Here is a 20,908-nt window from a genome sequence, read left to right as displayed (position 1 = left end):
CCATAAACATACCAGATACCACCCTAAATTATTATCAATGAAAGGCATACTTTCAAACCACTCTTTTCTGAACGTCAAGAAAACATGACATAATTTTGGCGACTGTTGTTTTAAACATTTCGAAAAGAATAAAGTTTCAAGCTAAACCCTGTATTTTCAGTTTTACTGTTTCGCTATAATATAATTGCTCCAACACTTTGAAGTAGTTTGAGGCAAATTTGAATACAAAACAAAACCAAAACAGTTAGAAAACACCATTTGTGCTTTTGTTGATAAAATTCAATTTTTGAGACCTGGATTTGTTGGAAGAATTTTGAACTTCCCTCAAAAAGATTATTGGAAGATTATTTTTGAAACAGTTTGACGCCCTGCAGCGCTTATGTTATAATCAAAGCCCTCAGCACTCGGCCGTAAAATTATTTTCTTTTAGTAAACGAATTATAGACGCCAATTGAAATAAGCATTTTCATGTGTATAGTTTGAGGACAATCGAACTTATTGAGCTCGAAGAGCTTTTTTGGTTTCGGTTAGAATTTTATTCAACGTTTTCTTCGTCCAATTGAAACAGTCAAGATCGTCCGTCAAATAATCAAATGAAAACGTTTTTTTTCCTTGTTAGTACTCAGCTTCATGCTTTTGATTATATTTTTTTGAATCAAGTTAACGTCCTCCTCAAAGTTAAGAACCTCCACCCCAGCGTTCAATACAAATGAAATTTGCTAACTCTGCGTGTAAAATGCTCAATTCTGATTGGCTTACAATTCGAACTCAGAGGCAATAAAACATCTTTTCTCCGCAAAAAAAACATCATGTCTGTGCTGGACCGGAAAATAAATAGTCGAGACATGGGTTTGGGTCGAAACATACCTCGAGCACGGTCAAAACATTCCTCGAGCACGGTCGAAACATACCTCGAGCACGGTCGAAACATGCCTCGAGCACGGTCAAAACATTCCTCGAGCACGGTCAAAACTTACAGCGAGCATATCGAGAATCAATTTTTTGTCGGATTTTTTGCTCGCAAAACTGTAAAAAAGATGCAAACCGCAAATAACCAAGTATAACTGTATTTTCTAATGTGCAGTTAGCTAGACCAGCTTATTTCCTGGGTCATTAACAGGACAGACACGAGAAGGCCTGTACATGGTCCCAAAAATTTATTATTACAACCAATCAAACGAGAAACTTTAGAATTAAAATTAGAAATAGTTTTTCGGATTTTTTAAAAAGTTTTCTAGACCATTTCCACGTTTCGAGTTTTTCAAAAAATATATCAAAAACAATCGAAATTAAGAAAATGCAGTATTTCCTTTCCATTTTAATCCAATAAAATGAAGGACGCACTTTGTTGTGGACATTACCTTGCGTCATTTTTTTACTCTCTACAGTTGTTGTAGAGCCCACTATCTAATACTTCAAACATTGGCGCGTACCGTACTCTATTGCGACAACTCGCACTAAAATACAACTCGCAAAAAAGACAACCCGAAAAAAAAAACTCGCAAAAAACACAACTCGCAAAAAAGGACAACTCACTGCATTAATCGCGCCAACCCGTTGTGAGCTTGCCAACAGATGGTCGGACTTTATACACAATATAGAGCCAGTTATCGCCCCCAAAGTCTACCCGCGACCTTTTGTCGATATTATGAAGTTATGAATTATTTTTCATTTTTTGCGAGTTGTTGCTTTTCTACAATTTTGCAAGTTGTCTTTGTGTCACGAGTAGTCGCGATACCGTGATATACAACATCTTATTAGTTAGCCTAAAACAAATTATTGTCATTAATGGACACGAGGAAAGATACAAAAATATGTAAAATGATTTATCCAGCCACTGCGATCCAAAGCTCCTTGATTTGGCATTTTCCCTTAAAATTTTTTTTTCGAATATAAACTTCAACATATTAAAGACTATAAGCCCAAGTCGGAAGTTCATCTGATTTTCTTTAATTATCCCCCTATAGTAAAAGAGGATATTTGTTTCTAGGTACAATTAACAAAGGAATAGATGGCAAACGAGCGTATCTACGAATCATGTTTGAATGTTACCATCTTTTAGAACATTCTAGAAGTCACTTTCGACCATACGGGAGCTAGATTTGAAATAATTTATAAGACTTTGTTAATGAAATTTATCAAAATAGAATGACTCGAATTGAAAATTTTTCTGATAAATTAACAATGTCAAAACAATATTTGATTTTAAATTTTTCTAAAGCTAATATTAAATGATTACCAAAGACTAAAACTCTAGAATATAAAATTAATAACCAAGAATCTGCAGTTCTTACTTGATTTTAACAAAAAAGTATACTTCATTTGACAAATTCGGCTGCTTTCATTGTTTCAGTTTTTAAGCAAAAATCTCACAAGATTTTAATTTTTTTTACTTGTAGAAGCTTGGATTGTCCCTCAACAAAAAAAAAACATTTTTTTTTTGAAAAAGAGTTTTCATTCTAAAAGCTCTGAGCTGCAGTAATTAATCCCGATAATTGCAGAAATTGATCACAATAAGATAAATATTTTTAGAGAATTTTTCTCGATGTTTGGTTTTTGTTATTTTTGTTTATTTTTGTCTAATATCGAGCAAATAAATTGAGCTACCAGGTTTATAATAGGGCGATAAGCTTTTACAAAAACCTGTGAAATGATTGTTTTCCAACAATAAAATAGTTTTTGGATTTGTAAAGCGCTTTCTTGGAAATGAAATTTTTATTTTAAAAATCTTTGGACATTTTGCGGTTTTTCAACATATTTTGTTGTTTTTTGTTCCTTTCTCGAAGAAAACTGTTGTACAATATGCCTAATTTAGGTTTCGTGAATATGTTTAAAATTAAGGCTTTTGCTTAGACCATCACCTCACCACAAATATTGAATTATGCAATTTGAAAAAAGTCCAAGTCTTATGACGCCACAACTTCATCTTGGTGAGGCCAATTTGTCTCGGTCGGGCCAAAATCTTATCAGAGTCGTAACGGGGTTGGATCCAGGATTTTTTCGAGAACGGGCGAATTTTCAAAAAAATGTCGAAAATTTGTCGACTTTTTTTTAGGCCGACCAAATATATTTTCCGAGCTCTCCCAAAGCAGTAAAATGTGCTTGTTTTGGCCAAAAGTTTTGCGAAAAAAAAAACAGGACAAAAAGCTATTTTTGGGTACTTTTTGGAAACATTTGACCAAAAAATTGCGTTTTTTTGGCGCGCACACCCCCTCAAAATTACTATATTAGAACATTTTTAGGATCAGTCAGCCAAGAATGATTATCTCAAAATTGGGGGGTCGAATCCCTATAGGAAAAGCGTCCAAGCCCCCCCCCCCTTAGTCCATTGGTGATCGTAACAAAGATTTATTTTTTTTTTCGCGCAAAAGTCTTATTGCTTAGTTTTTCAATTTTTTTCTTTTTGTGGTTAACATTTTCGTTGCTTCTTTCACAGTAATTCGCTACCCTTGTTGTTCAGACTTTTTGAACGAAAGTAATGGAAAATTTGTGCTCGGGGACTTTTTAACAAGTGCTTTTTGACGGAATTTTTTCAAATCATGCAAACGATGTCTTGAGCTTAAATTTGAAAAGATATTTCACCTGGGATCATGTTTTGTAACTTGTGACCATTTTGGCAAATTTGGGACAATTAACGCGCGATTTATTTTGCGCTATGAACGCGTAAGCGGAGATTTAATCCGTCTTAGAAATCGTTCCAAATGGGTTGAAGGAAGCTTATTTGCCATAACTGATTTGTTACTTGAAGCGAAATCTATCATATCATTTTTTATGGCGTGTAGGGGGGATGATTTCCACAAAAAAAAACTCAAAACTCAAATAATATTTATTTTTTTTCATGTTATTACTGCTCGATAGACCTTAAAAACAATCGGGAGATTCAGCTCTTTGCTATGATACGAGCAGTTTTGTTCAATTTGTTTTTTAATCACACAATTTCGGGCTCGAATTCAATTTTTATACTGGTTTAAAGAATTGAAAACCTTAAAAGACTGCTTGCATTAGGACCAAGCCGTTCATGTTCTGAATGCATTTTAACGATTTGATTGATTTTTTGTTAAGCAAGATAATTATTCTTCTTTAATTATCCCTTCACTCGCTATACAAAAAATTAAATTTTTTTTTTCCGTCTGGTAACGCCTTTATCAGACATATTGCTTGCGTCAAATTTCAATTTGGAATGAATAAATTCGCTGCTTTGCGTTGTAGAAATGGAATATATGGTGCGTTAATAATCTCAGTTAGCCGAAAAGAGGAAATTTCATACAGCCATTAATTTAGCAAAATTTATCATAGATAATTTTTTGGACTAAGTTAACATAACCCCCACCCCCACTAGAACAAGTTGAGATCCTCCACCCCAGTGTTCATGTTAATTTAAATCTAATTAGCTGTGAATGTAAAATGCTCGGTTCTGATTGGCTGAAACTTCAAACTCAGAACCAAGTCAACATCCTCCCCCTAAACGGATTGGGGGGGGGGGGGGAGGATATTAACTTGATCCAATTTTTAATGAAAGTCCCACGTTTCACCCCACACACATTTCGCCCCTCTTAAATCTAGTGGCACATTTCGCCCCTAATAAGTTTACACATTTCGTCCTCGCATGTTTCGCCCCTAACCTATTACACAGTTAATTAACGCCGCTTTCTCAATGTAAATTGTAGGGGCAAAATGTGTCAGTAATTTATGAGGGGCGAACCGTGTAAATACCATTTCTTATCTGATTTCAAAGCAACATAACTTGTTTCAGATGGTATGAAAGTTTCTGCCAAAAAAGCTATATGAAAGTCGACATTCTGAGAAGTTTGAATAAAAGTATTTCAACCCAAGCGTAAAAACTCGGTCACTTTCTCCGAATGATAGAAAAATTTGTTTTTTTTGTAGCAACTCGGAGTGGTTTTATCCTGCGACAGTTTCCGACTGTGACATACCGTTATTAATTTTTTTTTCCAAATTCATCTTAAATATAGAACAGCTGTTTTTGCATTTAGTCATTTTTGACGGATTTTTTAAAAAATCATTCGAAAGTTATTTGTTGTCCTGAGCTTAAATTTGAGAAGATATTTTACCTGTGATCATTTTTGGTAAAGTTATTGGGTTTAAAGATTGCCATTTTGGCCAATTTGGGACAATTAACTCGCGATGTATTTCCCGCTATTAACGCGAAAGTGGAGAGTTAATCCGTCTAATAAACCGTTCCAAATTTGTTGTAGGAAGTTTATTTGCCATAATTGGTATGTTAACAGGAGCAAATCTATCCTTTTGTACTTTATATCGCGTGTTGGGTGATGTTAATTTTTTTAAAATATATTTTTAAATTTCATTAAATTTAAATTTTTCTTGTCATTACCGCTCCACAGACTTTAAAACGCAGTGGGAAGATTCAGGGTTTCGCCCTGATACGAGCAGTCTTGTGTGTTTTGAAGCAACTTTGTTTTAATTAGAAGAAAAAACTTTTAAATATTTTTTTTCAATATCATTTCTTTCAATTTTCATTTTCATTTTCTATTTAATTTTTCTATTTGAACAATTTTCTTGTACCTTGTTCGAAAATTGTAACACCATGCTTGTAATGTCATGGAATGACTTTGGGCCGGATTAATTAGCTTCTTAACGCGTTTTGCATAGGAAATGGTAAAAAGTCTTCCATCAATTAGTGTCGATTAAACAGAAAATCATTTAACTTTGGAACAAGAGGTCAGAAGAACTTCAATGTGCGTTTTTTTCGAAAACCGAAAATGGTCTGAAAAAATTCCCTTGACATTAGAGTTTAAATTTTCATGGCTTTGACCTACTTAACTTCTAACTGTTTTCTGCTAGTTTCGTTTTTCATTGTCTTCGGTTGAACAAGTACATATAAGTCAAATTGATATTAAAAACCATTATTGCATTCGCTTTGTATCATTTTGTTTATTTAAGGGAGAGGAAAATGGTCCAAATTTTTTGGAACATATTTTGTGCAATTTTTTTTCAGATTTTAACAAATGTGGAAATGATGAGACACATGTTCGGTAATCGCTAGGGTAAATTATATACCTGAAAAAGCTCCACCAATGTCTCTTGGGGTTAAAACAGCACGCTGCCGCAGATTTTAATTTAATTCTACATTCATTTTATATCAATCACAGGCTGGGGTTCATTTTGCTTCGGGCACCAAAAAATATGGAGAACAAGGAACAGCAGCCCCATCAAGAAAGTGACATGTATATATGTGTCTATTAAATGCAACGAATTCAATATTGCACATCATCCCAAAATAGCTCCAGGCACTGACTAATTTGAAACTTTGGTAGCAATATCAATTTTGCACAATCGAAAGCAAAAAGTTGTTCAGATTTTTGAAAGAAATTTCAAAAAGTTTGCCTCAGGTGATGAATAATCTCGCTCTCTAATCAATCTATTTTTTTTGAACATCATAAGCAATGCTAACTCACTTGACATTATGAGCTTTTTTTACTAATAAATTTAAAGATTAAGGGATAACGTTTGGATACAGAGACCAAAAATCAAATTTTGTAACTTTGCATCCCCATTAGAAAAAAAAAACCAAAAAGTAGGGAAAAACGACAAAAAAAACTTAAAAATAATTTAATATAACCAGTTTAAACAAATTAACAGTTGTCGGAAGGTTCTGAGCTACTTGCACAGCCATTGGTTGATTTTTAAATACATTAATATGGTATTTGTTATCATTCTAAACACTTCAATCGTCATGTAATTGTCAACAAATTTGCAATACTACACTTGGCTCTCAGATTTGAGTAATCCGACTAATCGTATCTTTAGCATGGTTTGTTTTACTATGGTTTAAATGGCATATATGACGCGTATTCTTCAATGCTTGTTAGAAATTTGCAACGAAGTATTAAATTGAATCTAAACACAAAAAAATAATACAAAAAAAACTTTTCTAAAGTTTTTGCATTTTTGTAGGATAGACAAAAAAAGATACCAGGTTTACAAAAAAGTAGTAAAATCAGCTTCCGAAAAAATTTGCCGAATTTTTTCTTTCTTATCGCTCCTTTATGGCAAACGAGTACAAAATAGATATAATTGCAATTTTTTTACTAACACAGCAAAAATTGGTAACAGACGACAATTCGTAACAGGTGGCAATTCGTAACCGGCGGTAATTCGTAACAATAATTTAGCGGGCAATAACTAATTTATACACACCATTCTTCTCGTGCCTGATTTAAGCGCAGCGGAGCACGCTTATGCTATTTGCCAAAGCCGTGTTGAGAATTGTCGCTTGTTACAAATTGTCGCCTGTTACGATGTGTCGCCTGTTACGAATTGTCGACCTACCAAAAATTGCAGCCAAGGTTTCAGTTTAAACGTTTTTTGCGTTATAACGCACTGAATCAATTACGCGAGGGCAGGTGCCCTAACTCAGTTAGGAACAAACCTACTAGATTGCATTGCTTTCCCTTTTTTATCAAGAAGGATCTTTTTTTTCAAGATTTTACTAGAATCTTGCATGATCTTGCTAGATAATCTGTTTTAATTATAGATTTTTTTGTTGAATCTTTTTTGAAACAATTGATTTTTTGTGGGAAATAACAAATTCACCGGCAAAGACAATCTTTCAGTGGTTGTGCAAGAAGGTAGCAATGACAACTTTTCATAAAACACACAGCCAGCTATGCGGTTGCCTTCTTTGTGCAATTTGCCATTCTTTTTTGTTTAAAAAAAGTCTTGTGTTGAGATGACTAACGCTGTACGCTTTGATTGGAGAAATTGGGAAGTAGAATTTGATAGCTTTCTTATGCTTATATAATCGCATACAAAAAGCATTAAGTGAACAGGATGAAAACTAAGTTAAACTTTGTATGAAATAACTAAACTTTTTATGATATCTATATAAACGTAACACGCAAAAACATTACAAGCTAATTTGCACCACCTATCAAAAAATAAGGACGTAATTGAACCTAAACTATTTTTATCTACTAAGTATCTGAGATTAAGGAGATTTATTTGCAAAAAGAAACTGGAAAATGTTACCATAAAACTTTGAATCAAAATACAAATATTTTAACCACCACCTGAAACCTTTCACAGAAGAAACTAAAAATTTATACAGAGGCAACGGATTTGAACATGGTCATCCCTGTTGTTTTCTTTGAACTTAAACTCATAAGTTTTTTGACGTTCATCAAATTTTTCCTACCATTTGAAAAATGTTGAGGAACTTTGTATGCGGGTGTGTTTTAGTTTTTTTCTGTAATTTTTTCTTTTAATTTTCCTCGCAAAATCAGGTGCCTCAAGTAATCACCGGAATAAATCGAGTGATATATCTTACAAAAGGTCGTTATTTTTGAATTTTTTCAGCAGTGTCGATAAAAAAAAACAGTCAAAAATTTTTGATTTTCGGTCTTATCTCAAACTAATAAGGTGAGCGTGCAGGCTTACAATAGCTTTTTATGCTTAATATAAGTTGTGAAAATTTGATTTTTCCTAAGCAATGTTATATTATAAAATTTCTAAGCGCCAATTTGGGAATCAAAACTTCAAGACTCAAAAAAATTTCTTCAAAAAAATTTTGAAAAAAAAATTTGAAAGTTTTTTGAATTTTTTCGTTTTTCTATTTATTTGTCTAAAAAATGTTTTCTATTTTTATGTTCAGATCTGCTAATCACTCCAAGCAGATCAAATAGCTTGGAAAAAATTGTAATTTCTTAAGACTATGGTCTGAACAATCTGTGCTACTCGCACAGTAACCGGCTATTCTTGTTGTAATTTTCCTTTGATCGGAAAAAATTTACAGGCAATTATATAGCAAGATCTTGCAATAAAGTTGGAAGATTCCTACAAGATAACTTTCATTTGCAAACCTTTTGCGAAATTTTTCCAGGTAACTTTATTTTATCGACCAGGGCGGCCACTTCATGAAGCGTGGTCAAAAATTAAGAAATTATCGACATTTCTAATACAATTCTAATATTAAAAAACAATTTATAATTGAAACTTAAGCGTCTCCTTGTTATCGTCTTTCATATAAAATTTCAACATGGCCATAGGACCAAATTGTCCATGGAAGGATCAGATTTCCCAAAAAGCGTCCCTTGCAAGGCCGATTTGACCTTAAACACATGAATCTTATTAATTATTGAATTATACTACAAAAAATGCTCCTCTTATTTTGCAAATCAGCTTTTTGCAAAAGATTCCGTTTTTTCAAAGGTACGGTGAAAAATTATGCAGTCTCCTACAAGTAACAACAATACCTTTTTTCATAAATCAGGGTTTTATTAATGTTCGAATAAATATTTTTCGCTCTTGTCTGCGGGTCTTTCTCTTCAATTCATTTTACTCTTTTGTGCTTCGTTTGAAGCATAAATATCTGCCTTTTTTCTCCATTAAATCTCCCGCGAATGAACAATAATCTGTTCCTAATGGTATTTCATTTTCATTTCATCATATATATCGATTAACAAAAAGACATTCTGTTTTACATTCTTGGGTTCTTTTTCAATTTGATACCGGTTAATCTCTTTAAGAACCCATTAAAACTGCCGCTTGTTCGTCGCACACTTTTTTCTTAAATAAAAATCCAGTTGCTACGAGTAATTTTTGACGTTTTGAAAAAATTTTATAGCTAAATACTAACCAATTTCCTTTTTAAAAATAGATTTTTTTTGCAAAAGTCCTTACTGACAATTGTTTGTTCGACAAAATAGCAGATTCCCTGTATGTATTATTTGTGTTGTTTTTCTGTTCAAAACCGTTTTCATTCTTATTCTATTATTGTTGTCCTGATTTAAAAAAAAATTGTATTTCAGGCGAGGGAAATGGAATACAGGGAATAGAAATTTGACGAATATGCGGGACGAACTTGGAATAGTCTCCCATCTTTAAATTCAGCACTGCCGTCTTAACCCTTCATTATAAATAACGGCAAGCAGTACACTACTCGACCATTTCTTCTTACCATCAAAAATTATTTTTTTTTGATTCTGCAGTTTAACTTAAAATTGCAGTTACATTCTCATTTATTGTTGTTCGCTCGTCACTCTAATTGTCTTTCTCGTCTGAACAACTTACCGTTCAAAATTCATCACCACAGGTAGTTCAATTTCAAAACTTCAACTCAATTTGTTCTCGTTTTCAATTCAATTTTTTTACACTCGCCTTAAAAATTGAGCAAACAAAATCTAACGTTGAAGTATTTTTTTTGTTTTATTAAATAAAGCCAACAAATATTTTTCGATTCACAATTTTTTTTTTACTTTTTTGAATAATCTTTCAAAAACTTCCTTGAGAGCAAATATCACGAACAAAAAATGTCCCAAGATTTCCTCAAAGAAAAAAGTACGCGACTTGTTTTCAAAATTTGAACTTTCACCCCATTTCAGCCAGCGCTCCGATGAAGTCCATACTTACGGGTGTATGTGCTGCCAATGATCAGAAGGATGTGTTGCCTACATCGTTCCATTTAGCCTACAGACAAAAGAAACGAAAGGTTAAACTGTGGGTCACCCTCTCCTTAATCGCCATCATTCTTCTAGCTGCACACACGCTATCAGGTAGGCTGATTGAACTCCAAAAAGCGAAGATGAGTTAAGTAGTATTGGATCTGATTTCCAATTTTACCCTAAGTTTAGGCTGTACTTTGGTATACTATTTCCGACTTTCAGTTACGGCAGACTAGCCGTAAGCGCTTTTTGTTCCTGCTTTCGTAACGAAAGTAATGGAAAATTTGTGCTCGGGGTGGTTTTTTTTTCTTCAGACAAATTTCTAGCCATTTTGACGGAAATTTGATGGAATTTCTAGACTTTTTAACTGGCCATTTTTGACGGATTTTTTTTATCACTCAAAAGGTATTGTTGTCTTAAGCTTAAATTTGAGAAGGTATTTCACCTGTGATTATTGTTCATATAGTTATGGGGATTTAAAGATTGCCACTTCGGCATTTTTGGGACAATTAACACGCGAAATATTTCGCGCTGATAACCGTAAGCAGCGATATAATCCGTGTTAGAAATGGTTCCAAATTGAATTGAGGCATGCTATTTACCGGTATCAAATTGAAAAAGTACTCAAGAATGTAAAACAGAATGTCTATATGCAAAATATTTTATTTTATACTTTACATAGCGTGTGGGGGATGATTTTTTAACAAAAAAAGTGTAAAATATTTTGAACATTTTTACATTTCTTTCAAATCTTCTTGATTTTTTTGAAGGCAAAAACTACTTCATAGGCCTGGTCATTTTAAAATTTGCCATTTTCGCCAATTTGGGTAAATTAACGCGCGATATATTTTGAGCTATTAACGCATAAGCGGAGATTTTACTCGGACTTAGAAATCGTTCCAAAGTGGTTGAAGGAAGCTTATTTGCCATAAATGATTTGTTAATAAGAGCGAAAGTTATCACTTAGTACTGTATACTTTATATGGCGAGTGGGGGAATAATTTTCACAAAAAAAATCAATTCTTAAATACAAATTTGTTCTTTTTATTTTATTAATTTAACTTTTTCATGTTATTCATTTTTTCATAAACATTGATTAGCAGTCGGAACATTCATGGCTTCGCCCTGATACGAGCAGTTTTGGAAATTGTGAACAATTAATTTGGTATTCGAAAAAAAATTATTGTGCAATTTTTTCTGAAAACAGCATCGGATAAAATTTGATAAAGTTCTGTTTGTTTAAGCGTTCCAAGCCTGAATAAACGTTAACCATTCCGTCAAAAGGTTTGGCTCCTTTTAATTTGCTGCAAAGTTTTCAAAAATTTAACATTTGATGAAATTTCGAAGTGATTATTATTTTTTGAAATTTATTGTAGATTTTCATCCTCCACAAGCATAATGAACAAAGAGAATTACAAGACTGCTTGGGAATCAGAGCGATGCCTGAATGTTCCGACTGCGCCACATTTAGACTCGATTTGAGCTCTAAATTTTGGACTGCCAATATCAAATATAACAGGGCCAGAATTTGAGTCAAGTTAATGCAATTAAGTTTGCCCCAATTCAGTTTTGAACAGTTATGAGTACGGTTAATTTGCCATGCATAAATAGTTTGCGTAGTAAGAGTTGATTGCGCTGGTTTCAATGGAAAACAGTTAGATCAAAAGCCTTCGCTTGGCAATCCGAAGATTTTTGTATCAATACCTCACGCCGTCAACTTTTTTTGTAAAATAAGTCTGAATATAAACAAAACAACCCCGAGTACATATAGTCCTTTTTTTCTTCGAAAGAGGGAACAAAAAGACTGCTCGCATCAGAGCAAAGCCCTGAACATTTTGAATATAACTTCAGCAAAAATTTTACAGATGTGTTTCTAGCTTTTTTTCAGTTTTTCTCCCTACACAAGCAAAAAAAGCACAAATTTGAAAATATAAAATCCTTTTTAATTATAATTTTTTCTAGGTGGTCTGCAAAATACCTTAAAAAGAATTACTAAAACTTTAATTAGAATTGTAACAATAATCAGAATAAAACCAAGAATTGTTTTTTTTTCTTGAAAATATAAAATCTTTTTAATTATATTTTTTTTTCAGGAGGTTTCCAGGAGAACAACCCGCTCGCTAACCTTTCAGCCGACCAGCCAATTGGATCCCTCTCATACAGCAGTCGCCACCTCCTCTCAGAAACACCAGCAGACCAAAACAGTTCACACTCTTCAGAGGACGAGGATGCCAAACTGCCGTGGGAGTCGTGCTCTCTGGAAAAGGACAGCCAGTTTACTTACTTGTGGCTCCTCCTCTGGGCCCTCCTCACCTTCTGGCTTTTCATTGGTCAGTTTAGATCTGATATTAATTGGAAAAATTGTGAACATTTTTTCCATGTCTATGATTGAGTATACAATCAATATTAGACTCAAACTTCGTAATCAGGGGCTTATCTAAGTTATCCCGGCTTTTATAGAGTGGGGGTTATCATTTTTTGAAATTTATAGCTCGAATAAATTGATTATCCGATAGTAAAAAACCAAAAAAAAACAATATTTTACTGAATTTTTGGATTTTTTTGACGAAAAATTGATGTTTTTCGCACGCGCTCTCCCCCAAGTTTTTAAATAGCTCGAATAAAACTAGAAGTCATAAAATAGTACGAAATGATACCATAAATGATACATAAAAGGGTAGCCCTGCCCACGGGCCCTTTGGATTGTCAGGTGGCCGACTTTTTCAGTTCCTGGGCAGGGAATGGGCAAATAACCCTCCTCACCCCCTTGCTATTTCCGTTTTTTTTTAATTTTTAACGGATGGCTAACTTTGGTTAGATTATAAAAAGATCATTTATTGTTAGGTTACTTAACTGGGAGAATCTTTTTCTTAGCTTTATAAATTACTGCTTTTTGAATCAAATTTCATCAATGAAATTTCGTTTGCTAGACCAAATTTTCCCATAATTGAAATTTTGTCTGCTAGGCCAAAGTTTCTCAACGTTTCCCCGTTTTTGGACACTTTTTGGAAAATTTTGACCAAAAAAAATTTCGACCTGCCCCTTAAAATAAGTATATATAAGCGCCAAAGGCGGCATTAGAAAAAAATTTAGGATTTGTTGGCCTAAAATGGATGTCAAGACATAATACCAAAAAGGGGGGCCATTGGTTGGTGAGGGGGTCGAACCCCTGAATGTGGCGTTCCGCCCCTCCCCCTAAATCCGCTCTTGGATCGTTTCAATTACAGATTGAGATGTACTTACACAAAATAAAGTCGACGAGATTTGAACTAAAGCGCTGATTATATTCTTAACAGCAAGCTGAACGAGCTTTTTATAATTAATTTTTTTTCAACAGTGATATCAAATAAGTCAGTCAGGACGTAGCAGTAAAAAAGGCACACTTCTCAGCATTTTTGCCTTCTCTTAGTATGATCTACTATCATATAAGATTTTGATTTTAATCAGGCAGAGGTTTTTCTAAGATATTGATTTTAATAATTTGAAAACGAAAAAGTGTATATTATTTTTCCTGCACCAAAAAGTTTTAAAGCCAAAAATTTAAAGCAAAAAAAGCTTTCTAATGCTTCATTAAATGCTAATATTTTCAATTTCTGGGCCTTGCTAATTTGGTAATCACACGGTTTGTAAATGTATATGGAATAACTTTGTAATCTCAAAATTTTAATTTTAATTTTTAGTTAATTAACAATTTTGCTGACCGCGAGAAAAAGAATTTACTTGAAAATGGCTTTTTTGATTTAAAAAAATAAGCTGAAAAAGTTTTTCGTTTTCGCTTCATCAGTTTTTGCATCACGTAAATCTGGATGATCTTGACTTTAACGGAATAATTCTAACCTATAAAAACCTGTACATCATTTAGTGAAAAAAAATTGTAATAGCTCTATAGCTTTTTTGTATTGATAAAAAACCGCGAGTTTTCAACTTCATGGTTTTTAAAATATAATGAATAAAATTTATTGCTGAGCGAATAAATTTGGCTAAGTAAATGTTGGTGGGTTTTTTCAGTGGGGGAATAGTTAGCCAGATTATATCGTGTACGTGATTATTCTACTTGGTTAATACTTTGTTTCACTTCATTATCTTTTTTAACTTTTTTCTTTTCTGCTAAAAAATTGGACAATTTGGGACAATTAAAGCATTGGACAATTTGGGACAATTAAAGCATTTGAAACTTCCAATTTGTTATTCCGGCTTTTGCTCAAAGTAATTTTTTTCTCGTGGGATTAATCACTGGATCTTGCTGATATTGCTCATCACTTTTTTAACATAACCAGAGTCTGTCAAAACTGCTCGTTCTATACTTTAATGCTGAAAGTGTAACGCGGCAATCTAATTGATCTTATTAATTCCATGAACGACTCAAGTTTTTATACTTCCAATTTGATACAATTAGCCTAAGTTTCATAGTTTGTCAGTACTTCATCAATTAAGCAATATTCAAGACCAGTCAATGAGCAATCGGAACATTCAAGGCTTTCGAGCAGCCTTGTTTTTAGTGCGTAGCAAATGTGGTAAAAATCTTCCAGGTGTGAAAATCTTCAAAATATGTTGACGCCCGGTGGTTGCTGTGAAAAATTTGTTGATAGATGCAAACACTATCCCTTGTCTACTCTACCTTACATTTTGGGGAAAAAAATTCTAAACATTTTGTATGGTTGTTTTACAACGATAATTAATAATTTTAACCTAATTTTACTTCAAACGTCCAAATGGCACTAGTAAAATTCAAGGCCTTCCCCTGACATGAACAATCTTGTTTAAGTTTTTGAACTAAAATTGTTCGAAAAAACCTTTCTGCTCAATTTACACAGCATTTATAAAATTGAATGATTACGTCTCAAATGGTATAATTCCCAAATGGCATAAAAATGAAAAATTTCCCAAAAGGCATAAATTTCATGCAACAGGTGCTTTGGAAAAATCGAGAACAATTTTTTCGTGAAAAATGTGAGAAAATTAGTCAAATTGTCAATTCAAATGTTGATTGGAATTTTATCGTGAAAAACTTGTAGAACTTTTTGTCAAAAGCAAGAAGCAGAAGCTTGCGATTATTAACAAGCTTCTTGTGGTCAATTTTTACGACAAATCTGTTGCTTAAATTTGTTTGGAAGCAATTAGTTCCAAATCTTGTTTACATGCTTTCGTTCCTGACAAAATGATAGAAATAGAAATTGATAGAAAACGTTTAAATAACAATGAAATTTATGCCATTTTTGAAAAGTTTCCATTTTTATGCCATTTGGGAATTATGCCATTTGGGAAGTTACCAAATGAATCTATAAAATTTAAATCTCAAGGAAATTAACTGCAGAGAAAAGCTAGATATAACGTTTTTTATATACAGTAAAAAGTATAAAACGAAATTTAAATTTCTCTGAAAAAATTTGCATTCAATTGTGCGCCTTTATTGCCGCCCAGACTTTTGGTTTGGTGTACAATGCCTGGGGCTGATTACCTCAAGCTTGTGTTTTATGTACCAATTTGCGTTAATCGCAACGCAAACAAATTTGGCTCAAAGAAAACATTTTTGCAGAATAAATGTTATCAAAGTAACTATAAAATAAGACTCCTTCAAAGCTACCATATCATTAGATGTCTACATTGCATAAAAATTAATTACCTGAAAAATGACTTTGATTATTGTTTGATTCTTCTGAAATTAAAGCGCAGTTTTTCCACACTAATTTCACTTGATGTAAGAAATAATTATTTTTAAAAAACGAAAATAATGTCGTTTTGCAAATTTTTGCTTGAAGGCTATTTTGACTATTTGGTAAAAAGTAGAATTTGGCAGCAACTGATTTGAATTGACCATGGTTACTTAAAAACAAAGGCAAGAGGGGATTTACAATAAAAGGTTGTTGGTATACTACTACAGAACGTCTCCCACATTAATTTACCCCTACTACATCAAATCGTTGAAAAAATATATGTTAAAAATTGTCTAACAGTCTCGCTCTTTCAAGAACCGCAACTCCTGGAAACTTTTGAGTCAACTGAGTTACAGTTGCGGATCAACGATTTTCGGGGGGGAGGGGGGGCGTCGAGGAGGGTTGGCGGGGGCATATTTTTAGAATTAAACCGAAAATCCGATATTCTCCCGGAAAAAACTGTCACAAAAGAATTGTCATGCTGCTTGTCATCAACCATCCTTAGTGTACTTGGAATGCAAATATTGCAAGACTCTTTCAAATTGAAGCAAGTACCTTGAAAAATGAATGCAAATCTTGCAAGAATCTTGCAAGAAAAAAAACAAGAATTTTGTACTTCCTTGCAAGTTATCTTGCAAGCTTTGCATTCCTAGAACACTGGGGATTCGTCCTCATCGTGAATAAATTGTGAACTTCCTTTTTCTTCAGCGCTTGCCATCATCTGTGACGATTTCTTCGTGCCCTCGTTGGAGGAGATTTCCGACAGACTAAACTTGACAGAAGATGTGGCGGGGGCGACTTTCATGGCAGCCGGCTCCTCCGCACCCGAGTTGTTCACGTCTCTCTCGGGGGTTTTCGTGAAGAGCGATGTGGGCATTGGGACCATAGTCGGAAGTGCAATCTTCAACCTCCTCATAATCATCGCCCTGTCTGCCGCTCTTGCCGGAAAGGTAGACGACTGGCTGAAAATTTGGCATCAAGTGAACAATCTCCCCCCAAATCAATTTAGGGAGGTGATCAGTCAATTAGTTGAAATTAATATTTTTCAGCCAATCAGATTTGAACGCAGTACATGCAGGCCTTACTGCTTGAATTTGTCATTTAATTTTAGGGGCGAGATTGTTCAATTGGTCTATTCAGGGAGGGGATTATTCACATGGACCAAAATTCGGCCCATGTGACTAATATATCCCCGTAATAGACCAAAGGAACAATCACCCCCCCCCCCCCTAAATGAATGTCAAATTGAAGCCGCAAGTCCTGCATGAACTTATGCTTACATCTGTTTGGCTGAAAAATGTTACTTTTAGCCTAGTGAACAATCTTCCACAAGTGAACAATTGATTTAGGGAGGACATTGTTCACTTGGTACAAAAATTCTTTTAAGCATGATTTCACCAGATAGGGCAAATTTTTGACAAAAAAAGACGTTTTGAGCAATTTTTAGTTAAAAAAATAGATAAAAACAATGCGTGTTTTCGGCGCGCGCTTCCGTTAACTTTATTTTTGAAATTTGTATCTGCTATTTGAATGCTCGGCTACTTGAACCTTTATAACACATGCTGGCTGCATGCGTACATCCTGTGTATGCTTCTGCTAGGTGTTGCACATTGACTGGCGCCCACTTAGCCGAGACGCTCTGTTCTACTCGCTCTCCATCATCTGCTTCATTGTGTTCTGCTGGGACGGACAGATTGAAGTGTGGGAGGCAGCCGGTCTGTTCTCTCTCTACATCGTATATGTTACACTGATGTTCTTCAACCCACACATCATGAACTACATGAACATCATCTCCTGCTGGTACGAAACTCGAAAGTTACCACATTCAAACAAGGATAGCCGGTTACTGTGCAATTAGCACAGAGTGTTCCGACCATAATCTTAAAAAAAATAGAAAAAAAATGTTTTTAAAATAAGTGAAATTTTTTCTGCTAAGTTTTTGAATTTTTTTGAAGTTTTTGATTCCCAAAATGGCCCTAAAAACTCTAAGAACCAATTATACTTGCTTAAAACTAAGTTTTCATTGTTTGAGTTAAGCATAAATCAGCTCGAAATTGAAATAAAAATCAAAAAATTTGAACCAGTTTTTCTCGATACTGTTAAGCTGTTAAAAATTTTTATTGTCGTTCAAATCACGACTGAAAGGGCTTCACTTTGGTATATCACTCGGCCCATTTAGATGATTGTTTGTTTTAACTGATTTTGCGTGAAAAAAAACAGAAAGAAAAACTAAAACATTCCTGAATACAAAGTTCTTCCATATTTTTCAAATGGTCGGAAAAACTGCTTCAATCGTTGATAAACAACATGGATAGCCGGTTGCAATTCCCCGACACATCTCAATTTCGTGATATAACTTTTCTTCGCGTAGTTCAATTTTCAAGAATTTTGGAATTTTAGCTGTATTAAGCGTTACAACGGCGTTGTAAATCTGCTTTTTAAAAGAAATTCAAACATTTGGGGAAAAATCAAAACAAAATTCAAAAACCTTTTTCGGGATTTTTTTTCTGAACGTTTTTTTTTCTAAAATGTGATTGATTCTTTTGTTAAAGGGCATTGAATAGCTAACAAATTGCAGTATGAGAGACATTTTTAGCAAAAGCTTAGAAAATTGAGTATAATTTTTTCCAATTTTAATTTAAAAAATTGAAGAAGTTCGGATCTTTTTTTCTCAACATTTAAACAAACTTGTGATTTTTTTTGGAATCCAAATCACCGCTGAAAAGACTTTAAAAAGATGCCACACTTGGCGTTCTAATGCTTTCTTTGAGATTCTCAAAATTAGACGAAAGAAGACTCCATAATTTTGATCCTTACCTTCGATGTTGTAGAATCAGCCAGGGTAGCAAATCATGTTCCAAGCAAAATAATTTAAATTGATCGTTTTAGTTCAAAATGTTTTTGTTAGACTTTAAGAGAGGATAAACAGGTAAAATCTGCAAAAATTGCTGCTCCAATTGATATCGCACAAGCTTGTTTCTAGGTATCTAAGACTGGGCGAAAAAAAAAACAACTCGCTCCCATCCTCTTTACTGGAGGGTTGAAGCAGCAAGATAGCCAAAAAGTATCATATAACATTTCAAAAACACTATCAGCAACTTTTTTGATTCTTTCAAATCAAAACTGAATAATTTTTCGTCATTTAGGGACTAAAATAAAGTATATGAAAACAAAAATGACTTCAAATGTCCACATCTTTTGTTGTAACACGAAGAGTCAAGTCGAAAATATAGTTGCGGAGTGGTTACTTTCTCAGCAAAAAAAGTTCTTACTGCTAAGCTTACAGTTGTTAAGAATCAATGACCGCAGTTCAGACTCTTATATAGAGTTCTTTTTTTGTTTTTCTTCAGGAAAAGTCTTAAGATTTGTTCAGGCCTAAAACTACTTTCTCGACCTTTGATTCTTTAAGTTCAAGTTTTTTAACTTCAGAAAAACATAAAACCCCACTATCAAAAAGCAAAAAAGTTAAAGTCACAAAAAACTTCTAGTTTATTTTTCAAATTGAGTTAATTTTATCAAAAAAAGCCAATCATGAGTTTTTCTGGAAATTCAAAGAGCTTTAAAGGTATAAAATTTTTCTCTTTGAAGTTCGAAAGTTGTGGTTTTTTCTAAAAACAAGTCTGTACTTTTTTTTACTTGCGTCAATTGACTCCTTTCCAACTGACTGTTGGCTATGTTTTGCTCTATTTATTTCTGGGAACATTTATTCTGAAGTTTTTTTAAGGTTGAACGAAACAAGTTTTACGTTTACTTATTCTTTTTTGTTAAAATAATTTAACAAATTTTATTGCCAGCTTTATTTGTTTTTTTTTATCAAAAGATGGTTGATGAGAATAAACGTAATGTTTCAATTGTTATAAACCCATCGACTTAAAAAGAAAAGTTTTGCGCATCCATTTGATTGGCATATATTATTTCAACTTTTAAAGTTTCAATGCAAAACTGCTTTTTGGCAGATGTTCTAAGATATTGTAGCTATCAAACTTTTCTTTAACAGTTTTTGATGCCTCTTTTTTTTAATAGAACATAAAAATTTTTTTGACCTAGCTGTTTTACCAATGCGAGGACAAGTGAACTCTTTTCATCATTTCGGAATATCATTTCATATCATTTCGGAATATTGTCTTTTTTGGGTAAAAATTTGTATAACAAAATCACTCAATCATTTACTCAACTAAGTTCAATGGTAAATTAAGTTCGAGGTACCGTTTTTGCATATTTAGTGTAGAGGTAAACTTTGCTATAAATGAAAAGTTTTGAATCGTTCCTATAATTTGTAATTACGAAACCTCATCTTTTTATACATTGTTTTTAAGATTAAAGAATGTAGTATTTACTCTTATATAGGTCTGGTTGATTTTTTTTCAGATAAAAGTCGCGGTTTGAATTTGATTTTTCGCGGTTTGACTTATATTTATTGATCCAGCTTTTTCGAGTTGGGTTAATTTTTTTTAAATGCCAATAATGGGTTGTTCTGGAATTTCAAAGAGCTCTAAAGGTATCTAATTTTTCTCTTTAAAATTTGAAAGTCAAAAGTATTTTTTTACTTGCGTTAATTGACACTTTTGCAACTGCCTGTTGGCTATGTTTTGCTTTACTTTTTCTTGGAATACTTATTTTCGAAGTTTTTTTTCTAAGGTTAATCGAAACAAATTTTATGTTGACTTATTCTTTATTTGTAAACTATTTAACAAATTTTGTAGCCAGCTTCATTTATTTTTCTATCAGAAGCTGATTGATGAAATTTTACATAATGTTTCCTTCTTCGTAAACCTTCAAGTTAGTTAGAAAACTATTGCGCATCAATATGATGTGCATCAAATATTTCAGCTT

At 33.3% G+C, this 20,908-nt stretch overlaps 1 protein-coding gene across 3 annotated transcripts in view; it reads left to right on the top strand.

Moving 5' to 3' along the window:
- The window catches only part of LOC134839363 (sodium/potassium/calcium exchanger 3-like), a 43,489-nt gene that overhangs the window by 7,929 nt on the left and 14,652 nt on the right, over positions 1–20,908 (top strand). For all 3 annotated transcript variants that reach the window (XM_063854887.1, XM_063854885.1, XM_063854886.1), the window contains exons 2-6: positions 9,789–10,072; positions 10,362–10,532; positions 12,515–12,751; positions 16,784–17,025; positions 17,676–17,875. In XM_063854887.1, coding sequence (XP_063710957.1) covers positions 10,373–10,532; positions 12,515–12,751; positions 16,784–17,025; positions 17,676–17,875 — 839 coding nt within the window. In that variant the 5' untranslated portion in view covers positions 9,789–10,072; positions 10,362–10,372. The remainder of the gene's footprint in view (positions 1–9,788; positions 10,073–10,361; positions 10,533–12,514; positions 12,752–16,783; positions 17,026–17,675; positions 17,876–20,908) is intronic.

The sequence above is a fragment of the Symsagittifera roscoffensis genome, chromosome 2 (genome assembly GCF_963678635.1).
Source record: "Symsagittifera roscoffensis chromosome 2, txSymRosc1.1, whole genome shotgun sequence".
Classification (NCBI taxonomy): Eukaryota; Metazoa; Xenacoelomorpha; order Acoela; family Convolutidae; genus Symsagittifera; species Symsagittifera roscoffensis.
Note: the sequence above shows the minus strand (reverse complement) of the source record. Positions and strands in the feature narration are given on the sequence as shown.